This window comes from Rhinolophus hipposideros (genome assembly GCF_964194185.1).
Source record: "Rhinolophus hipposideros genome assembly, chromosome: 5".
NCBI classification, from domain to species: Eukaryota; Metazoa; Chordata; class Mammalia; order Chiroptera; family Rhinolophidae; genus Rhinolophus; species Rhinolophus hipposideros.
Window position 1 is genome coordinate 91308617 of NC_138051.1, and position 25802 is coordinate 91334418.

The 25802-nt window shown below is 48.6% G+C and overlaps 1 protein-coding gene across 7 annotated transcripts in view; it reads right to left on the bottom strand.

Annotated features, from left to right (window-relative positions):
* The window catches only part of TTC7B (tetratricopeptide repeat domain 7B), a 241476-nt gene that overhangs the window by 209715 nt on the left and 5959 nt on the right, over positions 1–25802 (bottom strand). For 6 of the 7 annotated variants that reach the window (XM_081048774.1, XM_081048770.1, XM_081048769.1 and 3 more), the window contains exons 2-3: positions 8729–8883; positions 6631–6799 (exon numbers count right to left, since the gene is read on the bottom strand). In XM_081048774.1, the coding sequence (XP_080904900.1) occupies positions 6631–6799; positions 8729–8883 (324 nt within the window). Of the gene's footprint in view, positions 1–6630; positions 6800–8728; positions 8884–25802 lie in introns of those variants that run through there. The other variant, XM_081048775.1, reaches the window with a different exon arrangement.

Sequence of the window (25802 nt, forward strand, 5' to 3'; positions counted from 1 at the left end):
ATGGTTTCTTAGATACCCAAAGCACAAAAGAAACAAAGGAAAAAATAGATAAAATGGACTTAATCAAAATTTAAAACGTTTGTGTGTCAAAGGACACCATCAAGAAAGTAAAAAGACAACCCACAGAATGGGAGAAAATATTTTAAAAACATATAACTGTAAGAGATTTGTATCTAGACTATATAAAGAACCATTACAACTCAATAATAAAAAGACAAATTCCACATTTAAAAAAATGGGCACAAGATCTGAATAGATACTTCTCCAAAGACATACAAATAGCCAATAAGCACATAAAAATTGTTCAACAACATTAGTCATTAGGGAAACACAAATATAAAGCACAATGACAGACCACTCCACACATACTCGAATGGCTGTAATCCAAAGGACAGATAATAAGGTGATGGCAAGGATGTGGAAACATTGGAACCATCAACCATCACAGTAGTGCAGTCCTTTAGAAAACAGTTTGTTGTTCCTTAAAAAGTTAAACACAGAGTTATCACATGACCCAGTAATTCCACTCCTAAGTATATACCCAAGAGAAATGAAAACATATATCCATCCAAATTTTGTACATAGATGTCCACAGCAGCATTATTGACAATAAACAAGAAGTGGAAACAACCCCATGCCCATCAACTGATGCATGTGTTCACAAAATGCACAGAATGTGGTCTAATCCATTCAATAGAACCTTATTCAGCCACAAAAAGGGAAGCTACAAGCTGCAACCTGTGAAAACATGCTAAGTTTAGAAAGATGACACACCCAAGACACCAGTATCATAGGATTCCATTTATACATGTCTAGAATAGGCAATCGTACAGACAGAAAGCAGATTAGTGGTTGACTACGGCTGGGGGGCATTAATCAGGGAATGGGAAATGACTGTTAACGGGTACAGGGTTCTTTCTGGGGTGATGAAAACACTCTAGTATCGATGGTGATGATGGCTGCACAACTCTGAATATACCAAAAACCATTCAATTGTACATTGTAAAATGTTGTATTTTATGTGTTGTATGTGACTATCTCGATACAGTTATTAAAAAGTTATAGAGCGTATTTGCAATATGAAAAACTGAAACAACACACATGTGCCATGGTTTAACTGGTTCAAAAATATCCATAAGGCACATGACTGTGCAGTCATTAAAAACTGTTTTCAAAAATGCTTAATGACATGGAACAATAAGTGTACCTACACATATACACACATAGTGAAAAAAGTAGGATATAAAATCGTATATAGAGAATAATCCTAGCTATGTATAAAATATTATGTAAGTATATGCTTATACATTTATACCTGTTATATATATTTAAAGATATGTGTATCTTTAAAAGTGGTTCACTAGCTTGAGTGGCAGTATGGTGACTGATTTTATTTTCTGCTTTGTATTTTCTGTTATTTTCCAAACACCTTATATTCAACAAACAACTGAAGAATAATGTTCCCTTTCAGGTCAAAGGAATTCTATTCAGTGTTGGCCAGAACGAGAGGGGACAGGAAAGCAGGGGACATGGGGCAGCGTTCTGCAGGGCAGTCTGGAAAGACTTCTCTTTCCACCCAGAAGCTCCACTTCCGGTGACCCCTCCCAGGGAATCATTGAGAAGAAGCGCAAAGCCCAGGCTGGAAGTATGTTCATCACAGCTTTATGCACAACAGCGAAAAGCTGAAAACAATCTACAGGTCTAACAATAGAGGCTTTTTAGTGCAATATATTATGTTAGGTTGGTACAAAAGTAATTGCGGTTTTTGCAATTATTTTTAACCTTTTAAACCGCAATTATTTTTAACCTTTTAAACCGCAATTACTTTTGCGCCAACCTAATAGCTTATGGAACAGTGAAATGCTGTACAGCTGCTGAAATGTTGCACAATTGTATTTTTTGTCACGGAAAGTGTTCATGATCTGTAGTGAAGTGGAAAAAGCAGGTCGCAAAGCAGTATATGTGGTGTAATCTCATTTTTATTAAAAAAAAAATCATACGTATAATGAGTATAGAGAAATACACTAAAATGACTAAAATGTTAACAGAGGTTCCTGACGGCTGTGTTCCTGGGTGACTTCTCACCAATGGACTGTCGGCAGAACTGATGTGTGTTACTTCCACTCACCCTAGACACCTCTCCTTCCCCTTCTCCGAGCTGCGACACTCCAGCAGCCCAGCTTCAGTCACACAGATGTGTACCGTGCCCTCGCAGATGGGGAGCACAGGACCTCAGAGAACACAGCTGGCCCCCGCCTTGACCAGCCGGACCCTCCCAGGACTGTGACAGGCCTTCACTCATATTGGAGCCAATGCATTTTGGTCCCTTTAGGACAACAGGGTACATAGCACGGCATTTATAAAGGCCATTTCTAGGAAGGCTAGCTACTTCCAGCTCCCACTGGCCTCGCTGTAGTAAATTTAAGTCCCAAATGTCCAGTAGATCTAAGTTTCCAAATAGACAGCAGCCACGTGGCCACTGCTTCCAAGCCTCCCCATTTGGGGAGGGAACATCTGTGGCTACTCAACGTCCTGGAGATTTCACTTGATGTCTCAATCTGTATCCCACAGCAACAATCTCTACTCACTTGACTAAGCCAATACTTCCAGAAGCTAAAGAGTTTCTCCATTTCTTCTATGCCCATTCTGTTAGGTTTAAGAGCAAGGAGGAAGGCATTGGGTGGGGTGGGGGGAGTGGCAGGGAGGGCAGCTGTGTTGAGACCCACTCAGGAGCTCCCTGATAACAGAAATGCACTGAAAGGCACAACCTTTGGGAAAGAGCCACGTCAGGTGCATTATGGTGTGACGTCAGCATGCTCTTACAGGTGTTCCCCATAACGGGCAGGAATGACTGAACCATCAAAATATGCTCAGTATGTTATCTATAGGCAAAGAAAACCCATCTGACCATGACGGGTAGGAGCAAAGGCACCCAGAACCACCCGGATTACATGATGGGCATCTCGGTAGAAAGCCAAGGGAAATTTTGTCAATTGCATTCAATAATTGAGCACCAATTATGTGCCAACACTGTGCTAAGTTCTGAGGTTGGCAAAGAGACAAAACAGCATTCTTCCCTTTGAGGAACTCACCAATTAGCAGGGTGTCTGATAATCGTACAACTAATTCTAAGATGACTTTCACAGAATCCTAATCTACTGTACTATGATAGTACTGGATATGACTGACTCTGAATGGGTGAGTCCCAGAGGATTTCAGAGAAGATAGGACCTGAGAGCTTGAAGGACAGAACTTTTATAGGAAGAAACCTGGGCAAGGGCAAGAGGTTAAGGAGGAGGAACAAGAGGCATGGGGCTGAGAAGAAGGGGACAGGCACAAATCTAGGATGTTCTCTAGTGGCCTGAATGTTTTCTAGCTGAGGAAACCTTACCTGACCCCAAGCAAGTTCTGATCCACATGCCAGTAGGGCAGCGTGGTTAAGAGCATGGGCTCTGGAGTTGAACACTCTTCAGACTGAGTCCCCGTTTGCCACTCAGTTGGGGAGCATGAGCTCAGGAACCAGTCTCTGAGGTCGGGAACTGGCTCTACCACTTCCCAGCACCCTGGGCAGCTTATTTAACTTCTCTGTGCCTCACTGTTCACATCTGTAAAATGGGAATAATAATAGTGCCCACCTCACAGAGTGGTTGTGAAAACTGGCTGAGACACCCAAATAAAGGTCCCAGCACCTGGCACATAGTAGGCACTGATATCATTCCTAGTAACCACACGTAGTCTCATCTCCTTTGTCCGTAAATTAGGGATTTGGAAGATTAAAGAGGCAGTAAAGCCCTAACATGGTGTCAGCCCATAGGAAGGTCTCAGTAATGATGTTGCCTTCTGATTCCCAATAAACCATGGCTAACATAACCTGGCTGGCGGAAGAGCTCCCAGCCACAGCTAGAAGAATTAGATGTGGGAGTTGGTTGAAAGCCCGGGTCAAGTCAGACCTCAGGTGACTAAGGAATAGTTTAGGGGAATCTATGAAAGTGGGCAGATCAATTCCACCACCGACAGCAGCATGCAGGTGGCATGGGGAGGGGCTTGGGCTGGGTGTACGCCCATCCACAGGGCACGTGTGCTCAGCTCTAGCCTGGTCTGATGCTGGAGGAATGAGGGATAGCTCTAGTCTTCTTTCCCAAGAAGACAGAAAGCCACATTTTTAACTGTTCCCAATTTGGAGATGTTAGTATAATAACTAATTCAAAAGTGTTAGAAACATTGTTGCCTCGGGTGCTGGCAGGCCAGTGGTGCACAGCTTCTAATTTTAGAGTACTCTGTACACTAACATTCATCCAATCCTTGTCAGCAATCTCTCCTTAAAAATTCTCAAAGACCTTGATGAAGAAAGAACAGCCAAGAATATTCCTACATAGAGCTAGGCCAAGAGCCTCTTGAACTCCTCAGAGAGCTGGCCTTTCTTTGGGCATCTCCATGAATTAGAGGTGCAATGTCCTCTGTTATTGTCACTTCTAGTGGTCCCTCCACCAAACACTTATCTTTTAAGCTAACATTTACATCAGGCTCACTATGTGCCACATATGTTTTAAGCATTTTACATATACTGTCTCAGGGAACCTTCACAACCCAATGAGAGCTCGGTAAATGGGGAAAATGAGGTACAGAGAAGTTAAGAGATGGGAGTTGGACCAAGGCAGATGGCTCAGCACTGGTGCTCACAACTATCACGCCACACTGCCTCTCCCCTGGCCTCCTGGGCTGCAGGCCACCTGCTCTAGGCAAAAGTGACCCTTCTCTTTGCTTTACATGTGTGACTCTGCATGTGCCTAGAAGTCAGCAACTAGCCAGAGCCAGGTCTCCCATGAGCCAGCCAGTGTGTCCCAAGAGCCAAGTGGTTTAGTCCCATAGCTGGGGGGCCTGACTCAGGGCCTGACCCCAGGGCCTGAAATCACCTCAGGGCCTGACTCAGGGACCAAATCTCCTGTCTTCCTTGCCTACTTTGCATGGCAGCCACAAGACTAAGGTGGCAGTGCCACCTCTAGACAGTCTGCTACCACCAGGATTTATCAGATCCAATACTAAACGTGAGCTCTTGGTGCTAACAAAGCATTTCCTAGAGCCATTCCCTGGCCCCAGCTAGCAAACCAACTCCTGGCTACAATCCACCAGGCCCCAGTCAATCAGGTGACTGGAAACTGCCAGACAAAGCTTTGCTCTCATTGCAGAATATCGTTCCTGGCCTGAAATCAATCAATCTCTCTCTCTCTCTCTCTCTCTCTCTCTCTCTTTCTCTCTCTCTCTCTTTCTCTCTCTCGCTGTCTCTCGCTCTCTCTCTCTCACACACACACCTCCCACAAGCCTAAGGCACATGAGGTAGTCGAGTGAGCACCAGAGAGAAGAGGGCAGTTATGTGGCGCAGACCCCAGGACACCCCATGACTCAGACAGACGCAAACACAGGACAGGTGTTCTCAGGACCCCCTGAGACAGCCTCAAAGGACTGTGTCCATTAACCTGCTGGCATGGCTATCAGGAGTGACAGGATCTTTTCCCAGCCCACAGGGATGTTTAGAAGATTATTTAGAAGAACCTGGTAGTAGTCGAGTTTCCCCAGGGAACTGGATGACTATGTCACCCCCATCACAAACTCTTACGTGTGCCTTGGGCTGGGTCTCTGTCCACCACTGCATAGGACAGCACAAGCGGCCAGCTTCCTGCTTTTCTGGAGGGTCAACCCACCCAGGACCTTGGCCATAGTCAGTCACAATCCATGATTTGGACAGTCGGTGGCAGGAGGGAGAGAATCTGCTTCAGATGGTCCCCTTCTTACCATAACCTTTCGAAGTCCAATTGAAAGTGCTCCTCCTCTTCCAGGAAGCCTTCCTGGCCCTGTTGCCCTGAAGTGACCTCCCTTGCCTCTGAAAAGCTGTTACCCACGCCCTGTTTTCACCATTCGCTGCCTTGTTTGGGACTGGCATTTTAAATGTCATTTAGTAAGCATTTAGTATATGCCAGGTATTGTGTAAGCGCTTTACAAACATTATTTGATTTAATGCTCACAACTCTAGGAAGTGGATATAATTATACCCATTTCATAGATGAGGAAGTAACAACTTGGAAAGGTCAAATAATGTGTGTGTCCTGCCTCTGTCATTTCTCTTTCCGTGGGACTGCATACTCTCACATTAGAGTAAACGCCTTCACAGCGACCGGGTGACACTTACCCTTCCTTCTATGCCCTGAGCCCCTAGGCACATAAACACTGGATGACTGACTGTTACACTGACTTCCACTTAGCCTTAATTAACCCATTAATGAGTAAAACTGTGGTCAGCCGTGTGGGCAACTGGCCATATGATAAGAAACCCTATACGTGTTGTGCAGCATCTTAATGACCGAGAGAAGTCCCTGCTTAAACTGCATATGAGTTATCAGGAAACTACTGATTTTCCTTCATTTCCTTCAGTGGTCACTGAAGAACTGAGGCGGAGGCAACCATGTGTTGCTGGGCTTACAATTACCCCATGGGAGAGGGGAGGGCCGAGCTGGCGGCCTTGCAGGGAGGGGTGGGAATTTATCAAGGGCACAGGGGTCAAACGGCTGGTCCCAGGGAGGCTCTGCCGGCTCCACACGGCGCAGCCCCCCAAGCTCATGGAGCGCCGCGCCTCACCTTTGGTAGCATAGGCTTCTGCCATCATCCGCAGCCGGTATGGAGGGACGGCCGTCAGCGGTAAGTCATCCAGGCCCACCCGGGCGTAAGTGTTGAGAGCTTCTTTGTAATCTCCTTCCACGTAATTCAGCTTGGCCATGATCAGATTGGATTCTTGAAGGAATTCTGACTAGAAGGAAAAGGAGGGAAAAAACATTTTCCTATGATATTATGGGCGCTGCTCCCTCGGGGCTCAGCCATGGGCGCGCTCCACACAGAAGTGTGCGCACAAGTGTTCACAGCAATGCTGTTCACAGCAATGCTTTTCGCAGCCACCAAGACGTGGGAACAGCCCAAACACCCACCAACTGCAGAATGGACAAGCAAAATGGGATCTAGTCACACGGTGGAGTATTTCTCAGCATGATAAGGAAGGAAGCACTGATACATGCTGAAACATGGGTGAACCTCAGAAACCGTATAGCAAGTGAGAAAGCCAGGCACGAAAGGCGACATATTGTATGCTCCCATGTATATGAAATGGCCAGAACGGTCAAATCTACAGAGGCAGGAAGTAGATTAGCGCCTGCCTAGTGCTGCGAGGGTGGGAATGGGAGAAGTCTGCTAATGGTTACAGGTTTATTTGGAGGATGATGGAAAATGTTCTAAAATTGAGGAAAAGGTCGCACAACTCTGTAAGTATCTTAAAAACCATTGAACTGTACACTTGAAGTGGGTGGATTATATGACATGTTTAATATATTTCAATAAAGCTGTTGCAAAACAAAACAAAAACCCTTAGGCTGCTGGGCTGGGCTGGGGCAAAAAATGGAAGGAATGTTTTATGAACAAAACATATGAGCACCTTTCTCAAAAAAGGAAGTTTCCACAGGCATCCTAGTGTGTCCTGCCCACTGCATTGGGAGTGTAACCCAAATAACCGAAGGAGAGAGGTTTTCCACATTGGTGCAAAAATCAGGACTTGCTTTCTTTCCAGGGGCAAACTTTTCTCGTTGAGCCATTCCAGCTTGTTAAGGTTACTGCCCCTGGGTCCCCTCCCCAGAGGCTGCAAGCTCCAGCAGGCCTCTGACGGGCTCTCCTTCCTGTCCAATCAGGAGAGGCTGGCTTCCCCAGGCCACAGCCAAGAGCCCCATGCTCCTCACTTCCCCGGCCCCCACTCATAGCAGAGAAAGAAGAGGCCACCCAGCCATCTATATAAGGAAATGTTTATCACCCTCTCCTAGGCCTTCTCCTTGGAACCCAAGCTGTACAAGGCTAGATTGTTCAGCTTATGGAAGCGTGTATTCTGTAATCTATCGCTGTGACAGGGCAGAGAACACACAGGTAACCAGCCAGAGCATGGCGAAGCAGCCATGCCAGCCAAGGTGGCCCACTTCTGGGCACTTCTTGAAAGGAAGCCAGGACAATAGGCAGCTGGAGAGGATGGTGTTGGGGGTATGGGTGAGGGTGGGGAATGCAGGGCAAGTGAAGGTGAGATGAAAGGGGTATCAAAAGAAGCAAGAAAGGAAAGATGGGAGAGGGAGAGGTAGAGGGAAAGCTGGGTGTAAATAGAGAACAGGGTAGATGAACGTGGGCGTAGTACTTAAGGTCTCCTGAGCCCTAAGGATCAGGGTCATTGTCGGGCAGAGGAAAGTTCCCCCCACACCAAAGCACCAGGCCTGCGATCACCAGTATGAAACCCCACACAGCTCTAGGACACAGCAGCCTGGGGCACTCATGGGCCACATATTTCAGGCAGGAAATTGTGCAGTAAGTGGCACTCCTGATTAACTTCTCTTTCCTATAGTGGAACAGGGTCAGGTTGAGCTCTGGGCCACAGGTAACAGCTTATTAGTGCCCTTTTTCGGGATAATGTGTCATTAAAGGCTCTCATCAGACTCTGTTGGGCCGAAGCCCCCACAAGGTGGTCAGCCGGCCTAGGGGTTGACAGGCCAATAGCACAGGGAGCTGGCCTGCTTCCAAGAAGACAAGCCATGGCAGCATAGACGTGCTCTGAACATTGTCCAGGTCTGTGGGGATCATCCCCAACCACACAGCTCAGAGGAGGTGGAGCCAGCATCTCCCCTCTTTCCCTCCTCATCCCAGAAGCCCACAGTACCTTGAGGTTCCCTCGGTCCAGGGTAGCAGTCAGATGCTTGCGGACCTCAGTCAGCTGTGGCCTGGGACCTCGAGGACTGGCCCCCTGTCGCAGGGGCTGCTCTTTCAGGTACTGCTCCAGCTTCGACTCCCCGAGGAGGAGTTCCGCCATGTCATCTGCAAAGAACAAAGAGAGAAGCTATACAGGCCGAGGAATGGTCAGTGTGATGGGAACCTCCCAGGACCCCAGAACCACCCCGCCCTGGCTCCACGCCCCAGCAACACCCTTATGGTGTTGGGGTGCGAGTAGGCACCGTATTATAGTGGACTCCATTCATTCGTAAAGAATGTTCCAGTAGTATGTACTCAAACAGCTGGTGTCTCAAGCATTCAGTCATTTCTTTGTCATACAGTTAATGAATCTAGAAAGATGGATACGTAGCAACAAGAAGAAAACTCCAGTTCGGTAGAAAAAGCACAAAGTTGTCTTATGATTTATTCAGTACGATCTTTACAAAACACACACAAAGCCTGATGGCTAGGTCTTTTCCAAGAGTGACGCAGTGAAACCTCTCAGCATGTTCTATGGCCTCCTACATGGATATGCACTGGTAGAATGTCTTGTACAGTCTGATTCTTAAAATGAGTTTGTGTCAAAATGACCTGAATGCATGCAGTCTGTTTTTGTCTAAAAGTCAAATCATGCAGACACTGGTATCTGGGAATGTCCGTGTGAAGGCTTTATTCCTAAGAGTACAATACTCCTAAGAGTATTCCTAAGAGTACAAGGGCTGCGCCCCCTGCAACTAAGATTGAACACGGCACCTTGAGCTGGGCTGCCTCCCGGATGGGCTGTGGTGGGCTGTGCCCCCTGCAACTAGAAAACGGCAACTGGACCTGGAGCTGAGCTGCGCCCGCCACAACTAAGACTGAAAGGACAACAACTTGACTTGGAAAAAAAGACCTGGAAGTACACACTGTTCCCAAATAAAGTCCTAAAAAGAAAAAAGAAAAAAAGTACAATATCTATAGTTATAACTTTGTTAATATCTGTGTTGGCTCATCAATAGAATAAAAACTCAGTCTAGCAGCAGCTCTTATGAATCCACACATCCAGACTATTCTGAATAAACCGCAACAATTCATACACCAGCCTGAGCAAGGTCTATTTCTTCTGTGATGGGACAGAACATAATTGCACTAAAATATAAAAGCAGCTTTAGAAGGTCTGGAAGGATAGACCTCAAACTCAAGATAGTAGTTACCACTGGGGTCCAGGGGAAAGAAACTTAACTGGGGTTAGTTGCCAAACTAGACTTTAGCTTTATCTTTAACATTCTGGCCCTAGAAAGAACAGAGATGTCTATTATTTGTGCAATCTAAAATTAACTGAGAATCTGGGAGGTAGGTCCACTGGAGACTGAGAGATCAGTCTCGTGTGGCAAAGGCAACAAGAGCCTTTGCAAGTCCTCCGGTGAGTGACCCAAAGCTGCCAAATCAATGGTTCTCAGCAGTGCCATTGTCTGTGTACTGGGAAGCTAAAAGTCATCTTTTAGAGATGAGACCCATGGTCCTGGGAGGAGTGGAGCAACACAATAGGGCTGAGTGGAGTCACTGAACTCAAGAATTCTTTAGCTGTCCAAGAAGAAAAAGCATATCGCCTCCAAGAGGAGGAGAACATGAGGCAGGGCCCATAGCAGTGTCCACCACCAGAAGACAATGAAGCAATGTCTGCAGAGGGCACGAGGATGCAAAGTGTAACCAAGTGGACTGGACCCAGCGAAACACCAGTCAGGTATGAAGGCAGGAGACAGCATCCTTCCAGAAGGATGAGCTCTCCTTGAGAATGAAATCCAGCTGATAAAGAAATCCAGGGCTCAGGGATGAAGGGAGGACGAGTAGGCAAGGCCTGACGGTGAGCGTCTGGGCGTTTACACAGAGAACACCCAGTGCTTACAAGAATTACAGTTACAAACAGAATCTGACTGTTATAAACCAATACAGTGCAAACAATAATATATCAAAAATTGGGAGAGGCTTCAGAGGGCCATGCCCTCATCTTTGAAAACATTGTGTGGTTAAAGAAAAAGAAAACAAAACAAAACATGACATCGGTATTTTTTTTCCCCTTCTTCCGCCTCCTCTTCCCTCCCCCTGCCCCACTCCGGTTCAAGCCGTTGTTTTCTCAGTCTAGTGACATCAGTATTTTAAAAACTTCACTGGACTCTTAAGAAGTGATGCCACACGGTGAAGTGTTTATTTGGAGCTCAACAATCTCTTCAGATTCCCCTTAGTTTCTTTTTTCCCATAAATACTTATTACTACCTATTTTTTAAATAGAGTGCTACTGTCCAATAGAAATATATTCAAGCCACATATACTATTTTTAAATTTTTAGTAGCTATAATAAAAAAAGAAATGAGGGAAATGAATTTTAATAATGTATTTTATTTAACTCAATATAGCCACAGTGTTATCAGTTTTACAAGTAATTAATTTTTTTTTATTTTTATTGGGGAAGGGGAACAGGACTTTATTAGGGAACAGTGCGTACTTCCAGGACTTTTTTCCAAGTCAAGTTGTCCTTTCAGTCTTAGTTGTGGAGGGCGCAGCTCAGCTCCAGGTCCAGTTGCCGTTGCTAGTTGCAGGGGGCACAGCCCACCATCCCTTGAGGGACTCGAGGAGTTGAACCGGCAACCTCGTGGTTGAGAGCCCACTGGCCCATGTGGGAATCGAACCAGCAGCCTTCGGAGTTAGGAGCACGGAGCTCCAACCGCCTGAGCCGCCGGGACGGCCCTGATATTTTTTAATTATTGAGATATTTTACATTCTTTTTTCATATTCAATTTTCCAAATGCAGCGTGTGTTTTACACTTATGGCACATCTCAGTTCAAACCTGCCACATTTCACCTCGTCAGTAGTTACGCATGACTAGTGGCCATCGCACTGGACAAGAGAACAACCACTGTTCATAAAAGTATGTCAACTTATCTTTATATCTGTCTATATGCCGAGATACCTAGAATGATTACCATTAGAGTAAACGCAGGAACTTTTGAATGATAGGATTCGGGACAATTTTAAAATTCTGATCTCTGTAGTTTAAATAATTTTTATTAAGTAGAATCATTTTATATTGCTATTAGAGAAAATTGTAACTTCTTTTAAAACTGGAATTATGTAGTGGTTACTTCTGAGTGGACTACTATCAGTATATGCTGGATTTCTCTTCTGTGTATTTTAAATTTCCAAAAAAGAAACGAGAATACAATGAGTTCAGTGTCCTAGGTTTAAATCTCAGTTGGGCACTCTGTGACTTTGGCCCTATGATGTCATCTCAGTGTTGGGGTGGGGTGGCAATTGTAAGAAAGCCCCTCTGTACGTCTGAGCTAAAGATTCCTCTCTCCCCATTATTCTACAGTATTCCCCTTTATTCTGCTCACCGCCCTGCTGCAGCCGCCTCTGACCTTCCCCTGAACATCTGAGCAGAATCCCAGGTCATTGGGACAGGGGCACATCACTTACGCACCTAAAGCATCAACTCCTCCATTTGTAAAATGGGAACGATACGGCGAGCATAGCAAGACTGGGGACTGGAGCTAATGGTTTCTGGGTGGGGTGGAACACGGTGGCCTGGAGGGACCACACCTTTCAACTGAGCCTTAAAGGATGAGTAGGATCTGGAGTGGCAAACAGGACAGGGAAGGGCAAACAGGCGGAGGGAACAGCATAGCATAAGAAAGGTGCAAAGGAAAGGAAAGAACACTGATCCCAGTGGCTGGAGAGTAGGGTGTGGGTGAGTGAGACGACAAGTATAGAGACTCGAGCTGGGAGCAGAACGTGGGGACTTCAAGGTTCTCCCTGCCCCCACTTCCCTCCTCAGCCCCGTCCCCACAAGGTGATGTGCAAATCCCTTGGCTCCTGGTCAAGGTCCCAGCCGAGTTCTCCACATGCACCCGCCCGGCTGCCTCCTCAAGTGTTTGCAGTGCTTTGGAACACTGAGAACACCTCCCGCCATCACTTGGTAGACAGCTATGGGTCGTTCAAGCACTGCTGATCTGCCCCAGCTTGAGCCGCCCTCAGTTGCCCCAGGAACCGCAAGCTCCCTCACCTGGTGTTTACATATCCGTCTGCCCCTTCCAGACGGTCCAGAGTGGCATGGAGATGAATCTGTGTGTTTATTTCTGAGTCCCACAGCTGAACACAAAGTCTGGCACAGTGCTCAATAAATGGTGAATGATTTCAGTCACAGGCCGAGGCATTTGGACTGCATCCTCCAGGATTAGACTGGTCCTGTCTATGGCAGAATCTGCCAGTGGTTCCTGAATATTCCTTCTCCCCTCCTTCCTTCAGTATTAGAATCCCCACGGTTTATCAGCGCACATAGCTGCCCAGGTAAAAACTGTACTTTCAGGCTCCCTGGGCGCTATGGTACATGCTGCCTGTGGCTAAGTCACGGCTGCTGGGATGTGAGCAGAAGTGCTCCAGGCAGCTTCTGGGCTGTGACCTTCGAGGGAATGAGCTTGCCCTCCAGGCCCTCCTCACCCTACCCCACTAGCTGGAATGTGACTGTACTGATGGAAAATGCGGCATCTGTCTTGGACCACGAGATGGAAACCATCTGCTGAGGATGGCAAAGCAGATGACAATGATCTTTGGTCTCCATCACCCAGGAGCCACCACGAAGCCCTGGACTGCTGCTTATGATCAATTATTACATGAGAGGGAAACATTAACTTCTACCTGTTCTTGCTCAAGTCACTGTTACTCTAACCTTTGTTACAATGGCCAAACTGGTACCCTAACTAATCTCCCAAACACGAAATAGGCTTTAAGAGGAGAACAACTGAGAACAATTCACCGACACCCATCTCCCCTTCCCTAGCTTCTAAACAGATTCTGCAGAACCCAACCAGGGGGTCTGATAGAACTCCCGGACTCTTCGCCTCACCTGTCTCATTGGTTTTACATCCCAGGCTTGCAAACAAAGGGCTGCATAGTGAAAGAGGAGTGTAAAAACCACTACCGTTGTACCGTGTGGGAATCTATATCCTTCCAGTTAACTCATCTCATGACACTGGGGAAACACCCCAGTCTTGCTGTCAAGGTGTGGAGAGAGAACCAGCTCTATTGGACGAACCGGGAGGGCCCTGGAAAAGATTCAGGTGAAAGGAAGGGGCTTTCCTCAAATTCAGAGACACAGCCCCTTCCCTCATACAGGTCTGGTCCTACAGGACCGTTCAGCATGACACGGGCTCTAATGAAGATGTACCGTCCTCAGTGGGTGGAGGAGGAGACAAAACCGTCACCAAGAATGTGACATAGTCTGCAAGGCAGAAAATGTGGGGAAAGGCATTCCAGGCAGAAGGAACAGAACATGCAAAGGCATGGCACAGCCTAGTTGTTTGGGGAACTCCAAGTATTTTGTTAGAGAGGAACCATGAAGGGTGGGGAGAGGGAGAAGGGAATGATTGTGGGAGTTTCCTACCAGGCAGGCAAGGATCACCTCACCGGTTCTGGAAAGAGCTGCACACTCTGAGCAATGAGCTTACCATCTGATTTGAATTTTAGCATGGTGGCTACGAAATCATTTTTGAAATTTCCAGGCTCTGATAAGTCTTCCAAGCAAATAACGTTTTCTTTGCTCCCTGTCAAAAATGGTGACTTCCCTACCACTCACTCTGCTAACCAGGAGGGCAAAGATCTTACACACAAGGAGCTCATGCCAGAGACACTAGACAGAGGCTGCAAGGCTCAGGCCTAAGAGCGAGGGAGGCTTGGCCTCCTGAGCAGCGCTCCCCAGGTGCTGGCTGCACTTGCCAGGGACCTCACGGGTTCCCGGTGCGAAATCCACCAGCAACAAAAGAAAGAGACGGCACCTGACCAGCTGTTATTGCTCAACGGTGCTTCCTGTTACATGCTAGACAGGGAGACACAGGGGAAAAAGCACCTCGCAGCATACAAGGAAATTAATTCCAGAGGGATTAAAGGATTAAATATAAAATAAAAGAGGATCAAACTATTAAAAATAGACTTTCACTTCCAGCCAAGACAGACCGAATTCACCCTCCCATCGGAAACCACAAAAACATGACGGAATATATGAAGAAAACAGTTTTCAAGACATTGGACATCAGGCAACCGAGGATGACCCCTGAGAACTGGGTAACCAACGAGGTCTGCCCTACGCCTGCCTTGGTTTCCAGGAGCAACACGGGAATGGGGAACACTTACGTCAGAGTTCTGCCTCAAGGAAGACTTAAATCTCAGTCACACACACCCCTCCCCCCCGCCCCCCGACACCCCTATCCCCAGGCTGGCCTGCTCACACTCACCAAGCACAGAGTAGAGCGCAGCTGGGCGTTCCAGGGCTGCAGGTGAAGCAACGGCCCTGCAAAGTGGGGCCAGGATGTACTTTCCAGAACAGAGGGGCCCAGCAGCACAATGTGGAGGAAAGAGCCCTGGCCTCAGGCAGCCCTGGGCTTGAATCCCAGCCCCTTTGCTTACTAGCTGTGTGGCACTGGGCAAGTTATTTAACCTCTCTGAACTTCCGTTTCCTCACCCAGCTACCATGAAGATTAGAGATAATATCTGTAATGCATAGAGTACAAAGCAGGTGCTGAATAAAGGTTCATTACTATTACTGTCATTTTCATTCATTTAGGACTTAGTATTTCACAGAATGTTATGTTGGATCTTGTGGGGCCAGAAAGCTCTAGGGGACACAATCCCTGTGCTCCAGAGGCTGCAGTCCCCTGTGGGATATGAATGCTGTGCCACAGTCAGGACTCGCCAAGCCACTCTGAGCTCTTAGGAAATGCCACACAGTGTTCCAGGCACATTCCTTCATCCCGTTAGTCCTCCGCACACCAGGACAGTGATACTGTTATGCTCTCCATTGCACAGGCAGGGAACCAGGCCTGAGAGGTCACAACCAGTCTGTCCTGGAGCCGGGATTTGAATGCAGGCAGTCTCCCTACATTGTCTCCCCAGCCTGCCAAGAACAAACCATGGAGAGAAGGGGCCCAGCGTCCCTCCCAACCTGCCGTGGGACCCTGGTCAAGCCACTTAACCCTTGCACCGTGGGGCCAGACAGGCAGCTTCTAAGTCCCCTTCCTTAGAAGGGGATTCTCGGGTGACCGGAGTGAGGAGGGGCGCATGGGTGCTCAGAGCTGGCTTCACTTTCCCACAGGCATTTTGGAAGGTTTAAGGGAGGCTGCAGAAACCCGCTTTCCAGTGACTTCTAGAGGGAGAAAGCCTGAAGCTGAGTAGAAATCATCCCCGAGAACCCTCACGGAGAAGAGCATGGGACTTAGCCCCCAGGAGGGGTCCCTGATCCCCAGGCTCATCTCCAGACAGACAATCCCCGACCCTGGAAGCCGCACAGCTGGCACAGCTCAATGCCAAGGCGGCCTCAGCTTCCCTGCGCCCCTCAGGGAAGGAGGGGCTGTGGCCTTTGCCCCTTGAGGTGGCTGCCCCTTCCTTGCAGCCTTCTCCCTTGAAGGATAAGCAGCTCACACACAAGATCTGATCAGATGATGGAGGAAAAAAACTTAGGTTTTCTACTCTATTTCAGGGAGTACTTGATATCAATGCAAAAAAATCTCCACAAGGTGGTTTATATGTCACTAGAGAAGCATTCAAGAAGGTCTATTCAACCCATTCCTGCTGGGGCTCCAATCCAAGAGGGAAAAACAAACCCCTATTCAAGCAGGAACTGGTTCTGCAGTGTCCTCTTTGTTACTCAGCAAAGACAGACAGGTTCTCCATTTCTTAGTCTCAGGATGACCTCGGTGAATTTCATCCCCTTGTTTATCTGCCTTCTTATAAGTCACAGACAACTTAATATTTGTAGTACTTGTCATCTCCCTGCCCAGCAAAGAGTGTTGACAGGAAAGCAGACACCATCAGACAGTGCTAGTAGGAGTATAAATTCGCATGTGTGTCTACAGAGGACACTTAAGCGATATTTACAAAACAATGCATGCTCCTGTACCGTCTGACCCAGAAAGTCCAGTTTTACCAACTTACCCAGCCAGATACATGCACAGAGAGGCACATAGAGGGGTGTTCAGCACAGACAGCCCTATTGGCAGACAGAGGGCAGACACCATGACACACTGTACCCCACGCAATGGATGCAGTGTCTCCACTAAACAAAGGGAACAGACCTAAACACAACTCCGTGGTGGCTGGACTGCTAAAAGGCCCCAGGTCTTCAGGCCTCCCTGAATCCACATGCTTTGTGGCCTTTCGCACTGACCCTGGGCGTTGCCATATGACTTGCTCTGATCAACAGGACAGCAGCAAATCTGACACACACAGAGCTCAGAAAAGGGCTTGCCCACTTCTGCTTCCCTCTTGCTTCTCTGCGACCACCAGGAGGACACGCTCAGGGCAGCCTGGTCCTAGGAGGCTGAAAGGAGCAGGGCTGAGTCGTCGTGGCCGAGGCCCAGCCATGGAGGAGCCCAACCACGGGCCGTGACACCACGGAGCTGACCCACAGCTGGCTGCAGATGCACGCGAGAGCCTGGCAGACCCAGAATCATGAAAAATAATAAAAGGCGGCCGTTAAAGGCACTAAGGTTTGGCATAGTTTGTTACACAGGAATAGATAACAACCTCAAAGAGAAAGACAATCTAGGGTGTACAGTATATCACTAATGTGTGTAAAAAAACAAAACCAACAATATACTTTCTTATAAATGTAGATGTATAGAATATATCTGAAAGGACCCCCAGGAAAATCCTAAAAGAGGTCGCTTCTGTGGAAGGGAGTGAGAGGACGCGGAGACAATGTAGGAAGGCGGTTACTTTTCACTACATATCCTTTTATATTATTTGATTGTTATTATCATGTACACTCATCACCTACACAAAACAACCAGTTAATTTAAAAAGGAAAAGATGGCCTGTGTTGCAGAGCGTGCTGAACCTACAGCAGCTGGCCTAGTTACCCACAGAGGGTTCAGAGGACCTAGTCCATCGTCTCAGAACAGAGTGAAGGAGTTTGAAGTCTGCGGTTATTAACGAGAGCCCCTCTTTGGCTCTCCCTGGCCGCCAGGCTCTCATGCACACATTCCCCAGGCCCTCAGCATCCTTTCCAGGCCAAGGCAATCTGTCATACCTGAGGGTGCCTGCCTGGACATGCCGTACCTCCCTCCCTTCTCCTGCCAGAAGCCCAGGCATCATGTGAGATGCGTTTCAGGGTCACCTTGGAGAAGCTTTGCCCAGCTCTCTCGGCTGAGCTAAATGTTCCTCACAGCACTTGGCACGTTCGCTCATCAGCCAGCATTCACTCAGTACCTGCTAGCTCCAGGGACCCAGAGCAGTGAACGAGACCCAGGAGGCCCCTGGTCTCAGGGAGCTTACATTTCTAGACAGGTGAGATAAAGAGACAAATCAGGAAAAGGCCAGTCAGTGGTAAGAGATGTGCAGAGAACTAAAACGTGCTAGTGAGTGACTGGGTGGTCAGATCAGGGAAAGTCTCCAAGGAGACTTGGGTGACAAGTGAGTCAGCCGTGCAAATGGCTGAGGAAGGAGCGTTCTCTCAGCTCATGGAGGGCCCTGAGATGGGAACACAGCTGGTGTGTTCCAGGAACAGCGGGAAGCCCAGAGTGGCTGGAGCAGAGGGAACAGATGGGTTAGGGATAGTCAGAGAGGTGCGAACATTCTCGTAGACTGTGGTAGAGTCTGGCGTTCATTCCAAGTGCCATTGGAAGTCTTTGGGGTGGGAGGTTGTAAGCAGGGGAATGAAATGATCTGATTTAGGTTTTGCAAAGCTCTGTTTACTATGTGGAGAATGAACGTGGTGTTAGAGCTGGGTGGAGCCAACAGCAGAAATGGTTAGAAAGTCACTGCGGTAGTCCGGTGAAACAGAACAGACATTTAGACGGGGGAGTAAGAAGGGAGAAATAGTGTAGAAAAGAAGAAAAAGACGGAGTGAGGACACAGTTTGGAGATAAGATAAACAAGACTAATTCATAGATTAGGTTGGAGGTGGGGTAAACAGAATTAGCCCCTCCAAAGATGTCTATGTCCTAATTCCTGTAATCTGTGACTATGTCACCTTACATGGCAAAAGGGACTTTGCAGATGTGATTAAGTTCAGGATCTTGAGATGGCAGGATTACCGGGGAGGGCACATTGGGTCCTTCCTTAGAAGAGGGGAGGAGGAGGGTCAGAGCCAGGGGAGGAGATGGGACTAAGCAGCAGTCACAGGGAGACTGGAGGAAGCAAAACTGCGGGCTTTAAAGATGAAGCAGGGGCCACAAGCCAAGGAACGTGGGCAGCCTCTGGCGGCTGGAAAATTCAAGGACACAGAGTCCTCCCCAGAGCCTCCAGAAGGCACACAGCCCTGCTGTCACTTGATTTTAGCCCAATGAGACCCATTTCCAACTCTGACCTCCAGACCTGTACGAAAACAAATGTGCATTGTTTTCAGCCAGTACACGTGTGAGAATTTGTTACAGCAGCAATAGGAAACGAATGCATTAGGGATGAGGAAAGGAGCGGGATTACGGATGAATTCTAGACTTTGGATTGCACGGTGGAGTGAATGGTGGTACCATTTTGCCATTTACTGAGGTGACGGAGAATAAAAGCAAGAGTCCTGTTTTGACCAAGTTAAATGACACTTGGTTTCCATGTAAAGAGATCAAGTGGATGGCTGGAAGTCCAGATCAAAGCTGGAGGAGACTGAATGGGAAAGACCAGGGAAGAGAAACCAGGACTACGTCACAGAAACAGAGATGAAGATGGTTCCAGAAAGAGGGAGTAGTCAAGCGGATTAAAAGCAACTGGAATATCAAGGAAGAGAAGAGCACAATCATAACCATTAGATTTGGCAATATCAGACGGGGACCCTAACCTGGGAAGTCTCGGGGATATGCAAGGCATACAGGTCCAACTAGAAGAGGCTGAGGAGATGACAATTCTTTGAAGAGGCTTTGCTGAAAAGGAACAGAGAGATGGGGTGATAGCAATGTGGGGTTCAGGAAGCTTTTCACAGGCAAGTCCAGGGCCTCTGTGTACCCTGAACAGAATGGTCCAGGAAAGAGACAGAGAATTTATCCAGCAGGAAGGAGAGATGGCTGCACAGTAGTGAAGTCCTGAGAAAACAAGAACAGAAGGGATTCTGAGCAAAAGCGAAGGGGCTGTTGGCTTTTGGAAAAAAAAAGGAAATGTCCAGGCAGTGACAGGAAGAACGCAGGCAGACTGGGTGGTAAGAAACTAGCGGGTTTCCTAATTGTTTCTATTTCCTCAACAAAGTATGAGGCAAGGTATGAGAGGATGGCATTCAGGGGACATAAGAGGTCGAAGAGCAGAAAAGAACATGTGAAATAGACATCTTAGAAAGCGGGACACAAACATACTGGAAGAGTGGCAGTGTCTTTGAGGTTACTGGTCACTGAGTGCAGGTGGCCGGCAAGGCCGAGGGCTGTCCTCCAATGGCACGCAGCTGCTCAGCAGCACACATGGCAGAGGCGCTGACCAGCAGCAGGTTGGAGAAGAGAAGGGCATGCACTTCAACTAGAAAATATGGACTAGTTGTCCCCATACCTGTTTGAAAATGTAAGTCATATCATGGCACCCCTCGCCTCAAAACCCTCCAAGGGTTCCCATCTCACCCAAAGTGAAAGCCAAAATGCTTGTACCTTATCACCCTAGCTCTCTGACCAACATCCTGTCACTCTCACATTCGTGTTCTGCCTCGATGGCTCGGCACATAGTAGGTGTTTCATACATGTTTCTGGAAGCACTCAACCAATCAGCACGCCTCCCCATCACGGACAGGGTCCGACCAAGTACCTTAATCTGCGGAGACTCAGAATCTCCCCAGAGTGCTTAGTAGGGGGGCCCCGACTGCTGACAGAGGTCCAGGCCTTCATATTTCTACCTCAGGCCCCTATTGTTCCCCTCCACTATCTTTGTTTAAATCGTGATCCAGTTCAGAGGGCCCGGCTATCTGGAACTCTTGGCTAAAAGGCAAAAATGGCAAAAGTCAAAAATGAAAGAGCTCAAAAGAAGTTAGCAGAAATGATATTCTGGCAAAATCTTAGTAGTCGGAGTCCAGGCTTCATGCCAAAGCCTCCTCCCCATGTCCACACACAATGCAGAAGCTGGAAGGACAGGATGGGACAGTAAAATATGGGAACAGAAGACAATGATTCCGCTGTGCTGGCAGAACTGACAAGTAGACTGGCCCAGCACGCACGTGTGCATACATACACCCTAGAGAAACATCGCTTAAGAACAGAAAATGGTAACTTAAAAGTCAGTAACTTGGAGTTGGTTTGGCCTGTCCCCAGAGCTCAGAAGTGCAGGAAGTGACTCTCCCGGGGCAGGGGGATGTTATCAGATCAGCCCAGAAGGCTTGAAAATGGCTCTTTCAGGAAGTCTGCTCCTCGCAGACATGGTAAGTGCACAGCCACACAGTCCACAAGCATCTCTTAAAAGATTCAAAGCCCCAGTCCAGTCCCTGCCCTCAAGAAGAACGGTCTGAGGGGAGATAGGAACCACGAGGTCCTGGCATGGTGGTTTGAAAAGACCACCAGGGACATTCAGAAGGGTGTAAGAAGAAGGCGAGGTCTGAGCTGGGCCTGAGGAATTTCTCCAAGTGAGATTCCAGGCAGAAGGGAGACTGGACACGATTGGTGGGTGGGGTGGGGGCAGGGACAAGGCTGCCACAGGGAGGGGGCAGCTGCGAAGGGCCTGCGAGACCTACTTTCCCAAGCCTCCAGGCCCAAGACTGTGGAGAGCTGACTCCCGTGGCCTGGTGGGCCAGGGAAAGGAAAGTGGCATTTATTGCAGGTCCCCTGGGCTTGGCACCCCTGGCAGCATCTCCTCACCCACTGGGCACTCCTCCAAGGCTGGCTAACTTGAGAGAAAACACTGTCTCTTGTTAGGCGTGGAACCTGCAAGCACCAGAGAGAGCAGTTCCTCAAGGGAGCCAGGGCTCACAGCAAAAGGGCTGAACTGTCCTGTGTATGAGGACAGAAGGGAGACAGGGCAGGGAAGGGGACCCGGAATTCCTCCCTGGGAAGGGCCACTCAGCAAGTGCCCACCCTGCAGTTGCACAAGAAACAGGAAGAGAAGGTCACAGGCAGTCAGTCAGTCAGACCAAACAGCAACCCATCTGCCAGAATTCACCCAGAGCCCCAGCAGGCAGGGCCATGGACAACCACCCTCAGGACGACGCCAAACCTCTGAGATGTGGGACCACACCTCAGGTGGACACGCCCCCCATGGGCTTCCACAGCTCTGCACCTCTGCCACTCCAGCCCTGACCACATGTATGCCAAGTCTCTATGCACTAGACTTGAGCGTAAGGATGGTCTTAATGACCACTGCATTCCAGGTCCTCAGGACGGGGGCTGGCACATAGTAGGTGCTCAGCAGGTGTTTGAAGAGTGAATGAATCCAAGTTAACTCAAGGGCAGAGGCCAAGTTGTTCACTTAACAGTTAATTGAGTACCTCTTGTGTGCCAGACATGTTATTGGTGCTTGGGATTTAGCAATGAACACAAAAGCAAAAATAACCCCTGCCTCATGGGGCAGACAGCTCAGTGGTCTCATTCACCTTTGTGTCCCCATTACACACCACAGCACCCCCACATCCTATCCTGGGCTCACTAGAGCAGTGAATGAATGGCCGGAAGAGGAAGCCTGGGGAATCTGTCAGACCTGGGCTGAAGCCCTCGTTCCACGACCCAGCTACTACCGCTTGTGTATGCTTCGGGCCTTCATCACAGCTCAGTAGAGGAACCCCACCCCACCCCCACCTTTGCTGTCAATGCTTAGTTATCCTGCAGACTTCCTCTATCCCTGAAAAAGACTGAGTGTCCGGACCCTCCTTCCACACACAATAGTCCTGATTCAGTCAGGCTGCTTCTGATAACACCGGTGCTGGAAATTGCATGATCTCATTTACTCCTCAAAACGATCGACATTTGAGATACAGAGTGAGGCTCAGAGAAGCTAAGTAACTCACCCAGGGCCAGACTAGCAGTAAGGGGCAGACCTGGGATTGAACCTGGGTCTGCCATGGCAAAGTTCATTCGCCTTCTCCTGCACCGGGGTTCCTTTCCCCTTTGCTAAAATTCCTGCATGCGCCTAACAGGATGAACTACCACCCTGCTGTCCAGGTCCCCGGGACGTGGGACTTTCAGTGTTAAAACCAGGAAAGTCTCAAGCAGACTAGGATGAGTCAGTCACCCCAAGCCACGCTCTGCCCAAGCTCCTCCTCCTGGCTGTCTGCCAGGCCACTGCCACATAAGCTCCCCCGTACTTCAGCCCCCCAGTAACCCAGGTGTACCTTGCAACCTTATAAGTGATGCTGTCATTGTTTCCTCAGGCTGCTGGGTGACATTCTGTCCCCCATCATGGCCCACGTCTGGTCCTGGAACTCCTTGCACCACCATCACCTGGCCTGCTTCCTCAACCCCAACACCTCGAAGACCTCCTTTAGCAGAAGTGTGGGCCCAGCCTGGGCATGTGAGTGACTGACCAGTCCCTAGGTGACTCGGCTACCCAGAGGTTAAGTGACTGCCCTGAGCTCCAAGCTTCCTGCGGCCAGTGCCCTGCTCCTTCTATTTCTTCCGGGACAAGGCCGCCCGGCACAGGAGGTGCTCTTTAAATGCTAAGCAGTGAGGTTGAGAGCTGGGGCTACCAGACCTGCCTGATCACACAAATCACCTGAGCAGCGATTTAAAAATGCAGATTTCTAGCCCCATCTGGGAGCCAGGGAACCACCACTCCAGAGAGGTCTGGGAATCCGTAATGGCCAGGCTCCCCAGGGCAAGTGCTGCTCAGCACAGGTCCACCCCAGACCTGCTGCCTCTAGAAGTGGGGCAATCTGGGTTCTGACAAGCCAGTTTGGTGATTCTGTGATCAGACAAGTTTAGAAACACATTAGTGTAGTAGAAGGAATAATGGACTCGGGTCAGAAATGGGAGGGAATCTGGCTCGGTGACTATCTCCAAGCCTCAGCCTGCGTAGGCCCTGCATGGGTATTATGGCCCCTACCCCATTCCTCCTGCAGCTGCTGTGATGACTGGCCGGGAGTTCACGCCCATTGTCCACACAGCAGAAGCTCAAGAAATGCTTGTTCATTCTTCTTCCCTGCTGGCACCATTTTAACCCCCGCGAAGTCAGGGAAACTAAGGTTTCACAGGATCAAGTGACGCACACAGGTCACTGGGAGGGGAAATGCCTGGGGATTCTGACTCCAAGTCTGGCAGGCCTCTGAAAGGACCAAAAAACGCTGTTCTGATGGAGTTCTGGGACTTCCACTACTGCTACACTTGCTGGAGGGTGGCAGGGGCTACAGCCACGCCATCAGGCTTCCTGTCACTTACGGCTTCTCTGGATATTTCGTGTGGCACTCCTCTAACCCATCTGCCAAACACTGCTATTCACGTCTTGGCGGCTGATGTAATGTTTTTGAGAGAGCTCAGAAAACCTCCTTCCTCTTTCTGGCTTCTAAGATGGGAAACACTGGTTTCCACACAAGTCAAGGGCCTGTAACTCTCCACCATCTGACAAGTGTGAGGTCATCCGGAGGGGAGGGAATCCACCCACGTGACGTCAGTGTGAATCAAGAGTGCCCCGTGCAACACTGGCGGCAGCGAGGGGTGCTCTGGGTAAGTAAAGAGGTGTACCAGTTAGAATGACTTCAACAGCAAGTAACGACCGCACACCCGACTCAATGTGGCTTCAACGAGAAGGCCTTTGTTATCTCCCATGATAATAAGTCCAGGGAAGGTCAGCAATGTAATTAGGGGCCATGTTCTTCTCATCTCTGTGCTGCCTCACTCCTGGGCTGGGCGCCCTCAAGATGGCTGCAGCTCCAGGCATCAAAAACATGAACAATTCCGGGGAAAAAGAGAGACGATTTTCCTTCCCTCTTAAGCGTACATGTCACTCTTAAGCATGAAGAAATCTTTCCCAGAAGCCCCTTCCACAGCACATGCCCCTGATGTCTCATTGGTTAAAACGAAGTCACATACTCATGCCTCAACCAATCACAGGCAAGAGAGTGGACCCACTGGGGGCCAGGACTCGCCTACAGTAAATGAAGCACATGGCACATGGAGGGGCTGAGAGCTGAACAAAATCTGAGCTCAATCAGGAAGGAGGAAGATGAGTGGAGGCGGAGAATGCTGCGTTGACAACCAGGGAGCTTCTGGCTGGACCCAACTCACTTGATGCCAGCAGCCCCAAAGGGAAACATCAGTCCTTGCAGGACACCACTTCCCAGGGATAGAGTCGCCACTTGTGCTTTGGCCCTCACGCCATTGTGGAAGGCCCTCAGTTTTACTTCCTCAGGCCTCTTCCAGTTGCAGGGAGGCCTCCCTCATGAAAGTCTGGGCCATTTCAACATAGCACACCAAAAATGGGCTATGACCCTCAGGACTCATTAAAGCAGAACCACAACCCTCTGTCCTCTAGAAGCTGACCACCTTCCTGGGGAGACAAGGCACACACCCAAGTAGGCAATGTGGGGGCAGGGGGAACAGCCCTGAACTGGGAAAGGGGAGATGGTAACACCCACCACCATGGGACGGCAGCGGATAGCCACTGAGGGCTTACTCTGTGCAGGCACCACGCTAAGCTCTCCTAGGGATTTTGTTGTTTTTTCATTTGGCTCTTACAAACCCCCTACAAGTTGGGCACTATTGTTACAGGTTCACAATCCCCTAACCATAATTTCTGAAATGCAGAACTCTCTAAAAACCAAAAGCGGGTTCTTGTTGCTTTAACTTATTGGGCAGCAAAACCTCAACTGAACCAACACGAGGCTATTTATAGTCTATTTATCCCATTGCAATGACTGTTCATATGTTTAGATGCAGAAATGCTGACATGTTTTCGTAATGAAGTGCCGCCCCTGACCCCACTGGGAGTGTCACATAATGTCTAGCATATGTACCATATTCTGAAAATTTCTGCACTCTGAAATATATCTGGCCCCGAGGGTTTCAGAAAAGGAATTCTGGATGTGTGTCACCACTGTACAAATGGGGTTTCATGAGTGAAATACCTCTCTTGGGTAGGAAACCACAGAACCACACTTTGAGCTGAAACAAATGAA